The 13702-nt window shown below is 30.9% G+C and overlaps 1 protein-coding gene across 1 annotated transcript; it reads right to left on the reverse strand.

The window, feature by feature from the left end:
* Nucleotides 1-12316: 12316 nt before the first annotated feature.
* LOC127148923 (probable carbohydrate esterase At4g34215) lies at nucleotides 12317-12847 on the reverse strand. Its single transcript, XM_051083354.1, has one exon. The coding sequence runs from the start codon at nucleotides 12845-12847 to the stop codon at nucleotides 12317-12319; it is 531 nt and encodes a 176-aa protein (XP_050939311.1).
* Between the last annotated feature and the right edge of the window lie 855 nt (nucleotides 12848-13702).

Genomic DNA, 13702 nt, shown 5'->3' on the forward strand with positions numbered 1-13702 from the left:
ATTTGACATATTTAAAAATCTAATGGATATGTTATACACAAAATTCTTGAAAAATATGAACATTTTTTCTCCAAAAATTTCAACGCTATAAAAAACAATAAAATCACAGATTCATGCTGCCAATTCAACAATTTTCGATATCCAAGCCCTCAGCAAACAAGTAGATTACTACCCAAAAACATAAAACACAAAAGAACAAAAGGGAAAATATATATATATATATATATATATATAAATATCATAACCAGAGTAGAGAAAAAGAAATTGGTGTTCGCGCAATAAACTTGCTCCAAGATGCATATTCGAAAGCCAAACTTCGATCAAAATTTGGGTATGAATAGTTCACAAAATTATAAAAAAAAAAAATCAATCTCCCGCAACATTCCCACTGAACGGAACGGGGAAACAGAAACTCAGAGGAAGAAAACCCAATGAAAATCGAAAATCAAAATCGAAGATGAAGAATGGAAAATGTAAAATACGAATTTACCTCTACAGAAAGTGGATGAGCATGCCTTTGGATGAATATGGGAAGGATTCAGAAAAAGAAAAGAAGATGAGAAACACAATGAGAAGGTCGCGATCTTCCCCAATCATTTTCTCTCCGCCAAACCAACGCCAAGGATGCCGATTGACTTTTGAAGGACAGAGGTCGAAGAAGGTTTCCAAAACCAACGTCAAGGATGCCGATTGACTTTTGAAGGAGAGAGGTTGAAGAAGGTTTCCAAAACCAACACCAAATCACAATAGTGGCGACAAGCTCAATGGTGGCAGCGATTGTTATTCGAGAAGGAACAGGCATCGAAAAAGAAAAAGTCGTCGAAGAAGAAATGGACGGATTCATTTGGAGAAGAAAAGGGATTGTGCGAGTAGGAGAGGGTCGAAAGAGTAAAGTAAGAGAGAGACATTGTTATTTTTTCACAAAATAAAATTATTAAAAAAATTAAATGGACCTTTAATATCGGTTTAAAACCGACATTAAAGCGTGTTATTTTTTTAGAAAATAAAATTATTAAAATTTAAATTTAAATGGACCTTTAATGTCGGTTTAAAACCGACATTAAAGCTTAGTCTTTAATGTCGGTGGAAAACCAACATTAAACATCCGTCTTTTCAAAATCGACATTAATGTTCATTTTCCATTTTTCCCAACCGACATTAAAGCCTATATTTCTTCAAGTGATATTGCGTGCACGAGTGCCAAATTAATCGCGTGTTGACAGGATATTTTTAATATTTTTCATTGTGGGCCTATGGATTTTTTTCGTTTTCGAAATTTTTCTATACAATGTAAATATTTTGCCATTTTGTTATATTTTTTAAAAGACCCATTTTTGTTTTTTGAAATTTATGTTTTTTTAATAATCATCATCTTTGCTAAAAAAAATATATGAATTTCAAGTGAAATTTCAAAAACATGTACAAATTTTGAAAAAAAAATAAAAACTTTTTTTAAAATTATGGAGTCAATAAATCAAAAAGAATGTGAAAAAGATAGTTATTAAAAATATAATTGATGCAAGAGAAAACACATATTATTTTATATATTTATAAGAATTAGAGGCCCAATATATATATAAAGTTGGGAGGGAAAATTTGCCCTTAAACACACACAAAATAATTCTTATATAACAAATTTTTTTAATATTGAATCGTTTTAACATGAGTCTACGAAAAGAAAACATAGACTTAAAAGAGTTCTAAATTGATCAGTCACGTCTGGATTGCTCATTAAGCTACCCTGACAATAACTCAATATCAATATCTCTATAAATCATAAAACTTACTCTCCCATGTATCCAATGTGGCTTTAGTTCTTCCAAGTCACTACAGTTGGGCTTCCAACTTTGTATTTGCTATTCTCACAATGAAATATCAGGATTGCTCAGTCACGTTGCATGTCGCATAGCGAATTTCAGGTCGCATGCAAGTTGTCACAAGTCGTTGTTTGCCTATGGTCGTATGTCCAAATACCCCCAAATCGCTTTGTCTTTATGTCTTGTAAGTAGTTTAGTCCATTGCTTTCATTTTCGTGTCGCCGAGCTAGAGTGTGAAATTTTGGTATTTTTATATGCAAGTCTACCAAGGCTAAACATGTTAAAATGTACTATAAGAGAGGCATAGTAGTTGAATCTCTGACCAAGCCTTGTCGCACTCTTTGCAAGCTTAGCTTTTCTTTGTAATTGACAATCTTTAATGCTTTCGTCTATGATGTTTTCAATGATTTTCTTTTTCTCTCACGTTTTATAAAACAATTTTTTCACGAACATTAAGGGAGGCTACATCATATTGCGAGTTTGTCCGTAACTTTATACGGTTCACTTGTTGACGAAGAAGAACAAGTACCATACAATCGTATTTGACAAACTACGATTGTGACATGAGGCGGGGCGTAACATGAGGTCTATTGTTCAAGTCCAATAGTTAACACTTGATGGAACAAACTCTTTACTATCCCCAGAAACAGGTAGGAATAAGTTCCATCTTGCACCCTATGTCTTCAACTATCTACTCGATCTTACCCCTGAAATGGAAGGTCTATCCATCAGTGCTGTGGAGATGCCCTCACTGTTGCAGATCTAAGGAAAATGTCAAATAAACAAGAGTTCATAGTTAGCTCCAAATTAAAGTTGAGTATCTAGGTCATTGAAATTGAGATAGTCAATTTTAAACAGTAAATAGTGTTGCAATGTAAAAGTGACTATCTCATGTTTCAATCTCATACAATTATAGCTTAGGACGCCCACCTCACATGTCTCCATATGAACGATTTAAGATCACATTGTTTGTACTAAATGCAAAGCGTGATGCACCCTTAGTGTTCCCAAAATAAGATGTCTAACCATATTCCTATACTATAGACTATTTACTCGAACTTGATCCATGTTTATGTCACTACATTAAGTTTAAGTATTCATACTATATTCAAGAAGTTTCAATTTATTTGATTCAGAGTCTATCACAAGCAAATCAATTATTCAAAAACAATTTATTAAACAATACCTCGATAACATCTTTATTAAATTATAGAATATTTTAACATTCACAAATCATGAGTTTTAGGACATAAATGTCCATTTATGTCCTAAAACTCATAGTTTGTAGTTTAGAATTATATTCTATTCAATAAAATGGTTATTGAGGACTTATTAGTGAAATAGAATGCTATAGTCTTGCATCTAATAAACTAAGGTTCCGAGGCTATCTAGTATAGACTTGAACTTTATGTAGAGACATAAATTGGATCAAGTTCAAGTATATAGCCCAAATAGTCTATAGTATATGAATAAGCTTAGACGCCTTATTTTAGGGACACTATAGATGGGCCCGCTCTGTAATTAGTACAAATATGATCCTGAATCGTTCATGTAGAGACATGGAAGTGGTGGCATCTTATGTAAAAAGTTTACATAAGACTGGAACCATGAAATAGTCACTTCTAAGTTATAACATCGTTAACTATATAAAATTGATTATTTTGATTATTGATGACCTACGTAACTTAATCTTAATCCCAAGCTAACTATGAACTTCTGTTCAAACTAGATTTGCATCGTTGAGGGCAGCTCAACAGCATTGGCCCAATAAGCCTCCCATGTCAAAGGTAAGACTGGGTGGATGGCTAGGGACATAGGGTACAAGACGGAATTTCCTCTTACCTACTTTATGGTTAGTAGATACATTGTTCCATTAAAGACTGAATCCAAGTCTTGAACAAGAGGCCGCATGCTCTCATTGGCCTAAGAGAAATTTGGTTTATAGGTTGGACCTTAAATCAATTGTTCAATAGTGGATCAGTGGGACTTAAGGAACAAGATGTAGTTTTGGGGGTAAAATGATATTTTGACCCAACCAAGGTTACGAACAACTTGTGAAGGATTAACTTACTGATTATGGTTGTATTAGATGGACAGAAATATATCTATAGTGAGGAGAGTGCAACTATGGGACTTTAGTGGAATGACCCTTTAGTTGACGAATGTTGATTAGCTCAGTCTAAAAGAGTTTAACTAGTTAATCTCAGATCGTTGGAGCCCATGATCTATAGGTTCATTAGGTTCCCCTACTAGCTCATATGGAATCAACTTAGAACAATATGTTGGAATAATTCAAATTGTTCAAATTAGGTAAAGAGAGAGTAACCAACAAAAATATGTGATATAATTATGGGTAAGTTTTTTATTCTTAAATGAGAATTAAATATTAAAAATATGAATACAGATTCATATTCAGAATCTTGGAATTGATGGAAATGGTCAAAGTTGTAAAAAGTCAAAATGTTGACTTCTGACTTTGAAAATTCAAAACTTAGATCGGCTTTATATTCAAATGTGATTTGAATTTTAAAAAAATGAATGCAGATTCATGCTCAAAAAGTTGGAATTAGTCAAGATGAAAAAAAAATGGTAAAAAGTCAAAATGTTAATTTTGACTTGAACTAGTCCAAGTTTGACTTTGACTTGAATGGTCAAATGACCATATTGCCTGTGGACTAAGTTAGTGGGAAAATCCAACATTTTGTTGGATAATCCAACCCCACAAACACTTAGTGGGATAGGTGGCTACATGAGATATAAACACCTAACTCACTAAGTTCCATTAATAGTTAGGGGAATGTTAGGTGTTGAGATTTGACCAACTAATTACATGCAATTTTTCATGTAATTAGATTATTTAAAGTCATTTTTCAAATATCGAAGACTTTTGAAATTTTTTATGATTTTCATTTTTGCAAAAAATATGCCAAATTGTTTTTTCTCTCCCAAATCTCAAATAAATTTCTACCACCAAATTCCATCTCTCTCTCACCATTTTACAGGTCCCACAACTCGGTTCTAAATCTTGAGAATAGCGGGTCAACTCTAGTGGTGATTCCGACTTCAAGTTCTTGAGAAGATTACGAGGATAGGGAGGCTACGAAGGTATGATTTTCTCCAACCCTAATTTAGTTTAATTAAGGTAGTTTTAATGCATGTTAATCTCTAAATTAGTTTAGTTGCAATTAGAGTAAAATAGATCTGTATTTCCGTTGCACATGTCTGTTGTTTTCCATCAATAAAAGCCAACAATAATTAATTAAATTAATAATTAATACTCAATAATTAATTAAATTTTAAAAGAATAATTAATTAGATTGATAATTAGTTAAATTAATAATCAATGATTAATTAAAGGTTAATTTTCACAAATATAACAAAACATCAAAAAATTTACGGCTCGTGTAATAAAATCAAAATGCCCATTAAGCCAGTAGAAAATTTTCATAAATTCCAGATTTTTTTTTATATTGCGAACAATTCGTTACTTCTCCTTCTTTCTTCTTCTTTGCGATTTATTTATCTTTTGTTCTAGATTTCTTCGCCTCTTTCTTCTACTATTTTTATTTCTATTTCAGATTTCTTCAACTCCTCCATTCATCTTCTTTTAGGTAAATACAATACATATTTCTTCCAAGAATTTCTTTCTTCTATTTTTATTCATCTTCTTTTTCTTTCTATCTCTCTTAAAGCTCCTCTCCTAGAATAACAAGATGATTTAAATATCACTTTGATACGATCTAAACGATTGTTTAGATTTGAAGCATATTTTCCATCATTTAAAAGAACTACACGATCGTGTATAATTGCCTACACGATCATGTACCATTTCTTACACGATCACATATCGTGATTGTTTAGAAGAAGAATTACATGAAACATTTTTCTCACCGTTAAAGAGAACTGCACGATCGTGTATAATTGCCTACACAGTCGTGTATCATTTCCTACACGATCATGTATCATGAATGTTTTGAAGAAGCACTAGTAAAAATTTGGGTTTTAACGACACTACAAATCAAAACATTGTGTCGTATAAAAATAAAAAGGGGTAGGGTAGGAGTAAAATGTGTTGTTGAAAATAGAAGTGACACATTATTCCTTGACACAATTCTATTGTCATAATTTAATTTTTCTTGACACATTTAAAGTGTCTTTAATTAACGACAAATTCTTTGTGTCATTAAATAAATTTTGAAATAAAAAAAATCAAAAATTCAAAAATTTTCAATTCCCTCTTCGCGCGACATTCAAAAAGAGTTTTACAATTTGCTCAATCTTTTCTCTCTCTCCCTACCAAAAAACGGGAAACAATGTAACTCATCTCCAAATCTAAGAGACTATCGTCAAACCCACTAATCTCACACCGTCGAACAAGCAAACATTATCTATGGGACTGTCGTCGAACCCACCAATCTAAGAGACTACCGTCGAAGAATCTTGACTGCTCCGATTTCTCTTCTCCCCCGGCTACTAGAAAAATGGGTTTTAATGACACTACTAATCAAGGTATTGTGTCATTGAAAATAAAAAAGATGGGGTGAGGTACAATTGTGTCGTTAAAAATTATTTATTGACACAATTTTATTTTTCTTGACACATTTAAAGTGTCGTTAATTATCAACAAAACATTGACATTCAAGGTCGTGAGTTCGAATCCCAACCGAGCATATTCCTTTATTCTCCATTTTCGAAAGACTTTACGCGCTCACCTTCCCCACTCTTCAACCAATCTACGCATGCCACGTGTCATCTTCTCCTCACGTGGGCGCCTTTGATGTCCTGTGTTCAAATCTCATAGCCTACAAATATTTTTTCTCACATATTTTCAATGGCAATCTTGTAAATATATAACAATTTTCCAAAAATCCTCTCCTTTCCGTCAAATTGAGCACGCATCTGGCCCTAAAGTTATGAGTTCGAAACCCATGAAGCGGTTATTTTCATTTCTTTTCTATATATAACTCATTTTTCTGTAAATCTTAATCAATTTTCAGTTATATTTGATCCATTCATAAATCCAACTCCAATTTTCACCCAAATTCTTTTTAAATATCATTTTTTCAGAACTCTCCTATCTCATTCTGTCATTTTTTCTCTAAAAAAATATTCCATTAATCTTTTATTCCAATAAAGGGGTAATCTTCTAAGAGGTAATAGAGGATCATGGGTATTCAATTTATTTGAGAGTTTCTTCCATTTTTCTTCTAATTTAGCATGTTGATTCTTTAATTTTTGTTCAAGAACGAATTCAATTTCATGTGATCTCTATGAAACAATCTTTTAATTTGCTCTTGATTGTTTAATTAGTATGCAAGATTCATTTTGTTTAGAAAATTAAAGTGCAAAATTCAATTGATTATCTTTGTCTACAAGAAATATTTTTTGATCTAATAGAGGGGTAATCTTCTAAGAAGTTGTAGATACAACATTTTGTCCTTTATTTATTATTTTATTTTATTTATTTACTTTATTTTACTTTATTTTTATTTTATTTTGAAAGTTGGATTTGAATTTGAATTTAACTTTTTCTTTTAAAAAAACAAAAAAAATGAATATCCATCTCTTCCCTATTTTTCCTCGACTCATCCAATTTTCTCTCCCACTCCCACTTTCTCCACTCTCTTTCCTATTTTCCCTCAACTCACCCAATTTTCTCTGTACTCCCACCTTTTTCACTCTCCTCCTTATTTTCCCTCAACTAACCCAATTTTCTCTCTCACTCCACCTTCTCCATTATAAAAAAAAGGAGGATTTTTTTTGGAGGGTACGTTTGAGATCAATTGGAAGGGTCGAAGAAAACTAAGGAAATAGGTAACTTTTTTTTAATTTCCTGTCTTTCCCTTCCCTTTTGAGGGTTGAAAATAAGCTAAGTAAAACTATTATGTCAAATTGGTCTTCAAATGTTTTTTTTTTTTAATTTCCTTCATTTCCCTTCTCTTTTGAGAGTGTGATCAATTATAAGGATGTAGTTTTTCAAATTTGTTTTTGTTGTAATTTCATTAATTAATTTTAAGGTGACTTTAACTTTGTTAGGGTTAGGGCTGTTAGGCTTAGGCCAATTAGGTTTACTGTGCTTTTATTGTTACTTCAAATTTAGGTCAATTGAATTTATTGTTGTTTAGGTCAATTAATTTCAATGTGCTTCGAATTTGTTAGATTTAAGTTATTTGATCTTATAATTTTGTTAGGTTTAGGTCAATTGAATTTATGGTTGCTTCAAATTTAGCAGATTTAGGCTAATTGATTCAAATTTGTTAGATTTAGGCCATTTTATTCTATATTGTTTAAATTTGTTGTGTTTAAGCCAATTGATTTAATTTGGCTATTGTTAAATTTTTGATTTACTGTTTATTAATTTATTAGACTCAAACGTGTATTATTTCTCAACTTGTATATTATATTAGATATATTATTTTATATTATATCCGATATATTATTTTATATTATATCCGATATATTATTTTATATTATATCTGATATATTATTTTATATTATTTTCGATATATTATTTTATATTATTTCTGATATATTATTTTATATTATTTCTGATATATTATTTTATATTATTTCCGATATATTATTTTATATTATTTCTGATATATTATTTTATATTATTTCCGATATATTATTTTATATTATTTCCAATATATTATTTTATATTATTTCCAATATATTATTTTATATTATTTCCAATATATTTATTCTCAATCTGTATATTATTTCCAATATAGTATTTCTCAATCTGTATATTATATTGTTTCTCAACCTGTATTGTTTGTCAACTATATTATTTGTTGTATTATTTGCCAAATCATTTTCCAACCTGTATTATTTCCTAACCTATATTTGTCATATTTCACATTGTTTTGCTATTATTATTATTATTATTATTATTATTTATTTATTTATTTATTTATTTATTTATTTATTTATTTATTTTTCAATTTCTATAATTGCAAAATGTATGAAAAATTCATTTATTTTTTGCCATATGGATATAAAAATTTGAGACGGAAAGGAATAATGTTCATTTATGGATTTTATGGTTCTTGGCTTGCAACTAGTATATTACATTTTTCAATTAGTAAAAAATTTCATTTTTTCTCACTTAGATTACTTTTTTTTTCTTTTTCGAACTTCTGCCAATCTATGAAGTATCATGCTATGTAAGTTTCATTATCATCTAATTTTAACATTTACGAATAGTGATAGACTAAATTAAAAACTTTAAGAGGATAAGATACTAAACTAGGACTTCTCAATTTAAGCCATTAAAAATTTGCTTATGTGTTGAATGTTAATGATGATGTTTTCTTGTTTTATGGTTCCCAGGAAAAAAACAAGGATTATTTAGATCAATTTATTGTCTACTCGATTTTTTGGGTTGAATTTGATAGAAGAGGAACTACAAGAGATCTTTGATAGCAACACTTCCCAATCATCATGGTAAGAAAGTTTTAAAACTTACTTATTTTACAACTGGATTTTATATATTATTTTGATTTTTGGAGTATGTAAAATTTTAAAGTGTTTGTTATTTGTTACAAAATTTTAAAGTGTTTGTTATTTGTTACATTGTTTATTATTTTCTCATAACATTGGTTGCAACTTTTGTTCTTGAAATAACTTTGAAAATGATGTTAACTTAATTTATCATGAACTCCGTTAGGAATCAAATAATGAGTTAATATATTGCATATGAAAAAATAATTGTATAACTTACATAGTTTGCTATCCATTATTAGGGCTTCCGAACTTGCAAGAAAGAAGAAACCTCTGTGGAGGGTAATCAAGATATATGGGTGGAGATTTAACAAAAGAAAGAGGTAAGCGTGCTTTATGTTTTGTAACATAACTTAATTATTTTATTTTAGGAATCATGTTAACTTGTATTTAGGAATGTTGTTTTGACTATCTTGCAGTGGTAGCCATTGAAAATCTATTTTGTGCGATACGCTTAGACATATGTTTTAGGAATCATGTAGACAAGTATTTAGGAACTTCATACTTTGTTGTGTTAACTATTCTGCAGTTATGTTAGTCATTGAAAAGCTATTTTTCCAATCTTCTTAGACATATGTTATAGGAATCATGTTGTTTTGTATTTCTTTTGGCGGAGGAGGGCTAAGGGTAAGTTTATGCTAAGTTTCAATTTGATGCAAACTAGAACATTGCTTGGTCTATAAAGATTGAATCGAAACTTACATTTACAACATTTCTATACTATGCTTATGCCTAAACTTATGTAGTCGGTGTGTTTTTTTTTAATCTTTTGCATTCTTTATGGGTCTTTTATTAAGAACCTTGGTTGTATGAACTTTGGACGCTTATTTTGAAAAGTTTATTGGTCTGCTTATTAAGAATGTGATTTTTGTTTGACATGTACTTAATGTTTATGCTTATGCTTATGCATTTTCCGTAATGAATGTTGGCTAAGGTTCATTTTTTTTCAAATTTGCAGGTAGTTGAAGAATCCATGGACCATGGTATCGATCAAGTTCTCATTTATGTGTCAGTTTGATTAGATTAAGTTACACTGCATGTAATATTACAGAAAATTTATCTTTTGGATTATTGTAAAATCTTTACCGATAATGTAAATTATATTTTTTATTATCATATAAATATCTTTCTAAACATATGTGGGTAATGCGAAATTTAGTATTTGATTTTTTTTAAAGAAGAAATATATGACATAAAAATATGTGTTGCAAAAATGAAGAATAACGACACCAAACATGTGTCGACATATAAGCCTTTATTAAACAGAAACAGTGTCGTTAAAGCACATTTCTTGACAACAATTTTGTGTAACGAAATATTTACAACGACATATATTAGTGTCGAGTTATATTGAAAGGTGACACATTTAAAGCGTCATTATAAGAGTATTAATGACAATATATTGGTGTCGAGTGATAGATAACAGTGACACGTTTAAATTGTCAATGTAATAGTATTAATGACAATATATTTGTGTCGAGTGATAGATTACAGTGACATATTTAAAGTGTCAATGTAAAGGTATTAATGACAATATATTTGTGTCAAGGTATAGATAACGATGATATATTTAAAGTGTCAATATAAGGTTATTAATGACAATAAATTTGTGTCGAGTAATAGGTAACGATGACACATTTAAAACGTCAATCTAAGAGTATTAATGACAATATATTAGTGTCAAGGTATAGATAACGATGACACATGATTTGCGTCAATATAAGGGTATTGATGACAATATATTGGTGTCGAGTTATAGATAACAATGACATATTTATTGCGTCAAGGTAAAGGTATTAATGATACAATTTTGGTGTCATCTAAGCATATTTAATGACACGTTTTTCAAAGTGTCGTTTAAATAGCCTTTCTTGACAGTGGCTTCAATGACGCGAAAATTGTGTCGTTGAAAGTCTTTATGATGCAAAACTTGCGTCGTTAAAACCCATATTTGTAGTAGTGAAGAATTACACAAAGCATTTTTTTCATCACTAAAAAGAACTACAAAATCGTGTATCTTTTCCTACACGACAGTGTATCATTTCTTACACGATCGCGTATCATGATCTTTCAGAAGAAGAATTATACGAAGCATTTTTCATTTCGTTAAAGAGAACTACACGGTCGTGTATCATTTCCTACACGATCGCGTATCATATGATCATTTAGAAGAAGGATTACACTTTTGTGTGTCATCGTTAATCACGTTTTGACTAGAGCATTTTTTGTATTTACCATTATGGATTCATAGGTTTTTTACCGTTTTCGAAATTGTTTTATACAGTTTAAATATATTGTCAGTTTGTTATATTTTTGAAAAAGAATCCATTAATTAAATTTAATTAAATTAATGATTTTTATTTAAATTATATTTAAACGTATAGCTTTAATTCAACTAATTCAATTAAATAAAATTTAATTATTCTATATTATATTAAATTAAAACATAAATTAATTCTCTACTTAATTAATTATCAAACTAAACATTTTATATTTATTTTTTCCTATGCTTGAAACATATTAAACTGTATTTATCTCATAACTTATAGTATTAACGTCTATTGAATACACATTAATTTTAACCTATAGATTTAATCTGAATTCGATTATTAACTAAAACAAGATTTATATGATGTTCAAATCATTATTTCTTTTTTTTACTAGTTTGATCAAATTTGAAATCTACCATAAAAATGGATATTTTAGAGATTTTTAACCACATGCATTTAACTACTTTATCTAAATAGAGAAACATTAAAATTTAGTTTTTCTAAAATGACCCAAGTTGGGAGAGGTAGGTATTATAGATCATGTTAGAGTTTTGGAGTAGGTATTATTTTAAGCTATTGATTATGCTCAGAGTCAAGTTAGACCAGACTTGAATAAAGAAGTGGATGGATGATTTTATTAAGATATAATAAAAATGTAGATAAAGACTACAAAATGATATAGGATTAAAGTAAATGATCATAGTGGGAGAGGTAGGCAGCAAACTATTTACCCACAACAATCTCAGTGTTGGTATTAAAGTGTGCATGATCTAGGTTAAAGCCTGCTTTTGTTCTGAAGTTTATAGGTAATTGCAAAACATCAATAGTCAAAATATCTGGTAGTTCCTTGCTAACTTCTTCTTGTGCTGCCCTTACTGCTACCAAATCATGAGTATCATGCTTCATAAAAGGATCATAGGCGGCTATTTTAGCTAAAATGATGGGCAAAAATCGAGGCTTTATGTCATTACGGATGTCAGTGAAAAAAAATTTTAGGTTGTCCTTGTATCTATGAGCAGTGTCACTCATGGCTGCATCACTTTCTCTTTGAAACCAGAAAAGAGCACGCACAACCCCACCATCTTTATCTGATGCTTTGATTCTTTCAATAAATTTTTTATAAAATGTTGCATTAGGATTGCTAGGATTTTTAATCCATTGCTCAATTAAAGTGCCACCTCTAGCACAAGGGACTAAACCCACAACCCAAGCATTTGGCCCGGCTTTGGCCAGTAGGTGGTGAGCAAATGGCATACCTGGACCAATCCCAACTATCTTATTAATGTCAATCCCCACATGTAGAGGCTCTCGTGCTGTCTCCCATTAGCGCTCAGGGTTCAATCGTAGGATTGATGGTTGAGGTTCACATTCTGGTGGGACTAACCTATCCCATACGAGGTTTCCTAATTGATCTTTCTCAACCCCACCTCGACCAGCTATGTTGCTCTGACCAGCGAGAATGAATATGTTTTTGGGAGAAGTGGCCTCTGAAAGGGAAAGACTAAATAACATCGTACATAACATGATTGATAGTTTCAACAGAGCCATTTTTACCCTTTGTGTCTGTGCAAGTAAACACAGAAGAAAAGTTTTAAAAATGTGGAAGCTATGTTGTTTATTGTTTGTTGTTCTTGTTGATTAGGTAACTATGTTGAAGATCTTTTGCTACGTGTGTGGAGTAGGCATTTTAGGCATGCTAGGCAGCCAATTGGTGTTGAAAACCTCCAAGGCCAAGTCTAGGCGCGAAGGCAAGGAGTTATGTTTATTACGCGTGATAACCTCTAAGGGGTATGTCCGAGGTAGCCAAGCACACCTAGGCGTTGAAAGCAAACTTGAGTAGTGAGCTATGCATGTAGCCAAGTGCACACGAGGAAGGATCTTGCGGCCAAACTTACGAGGTTAGCAAAGAGGCTAAGTTGAAAGGCTTTGGGTGAGAAGTTTAATGCTAAGCGTTTTAGGAAGGCTTTTAGGTGTTCAAGGCAAGTCGGTTGAGGGGAGGACAGGTGCTCGCAGCATGCAAAGTTGGGTCTTGCGGCAAGTAGAAGGTGGCAAAGCTTCCATACTGAGTTCAATATTATAAGGTCATTTCATTTGACGAGAGCTCATAAT

The sequence above is a fragment of the Cucumis melo genome, chromosome 4 (assembly GCF_025177605.1).
Source record: "Cucumis melo cultivar AY chromosome 4, USDA_Cmelo_AY_1.0, whole genome shotgun sequence".
NCBI lineage: Eukaryota > Viridiplantae > Streptophyta > Magnoliopsida > Cucurbitales > Cucurbitaceae > Cucumis > Cucumis melo.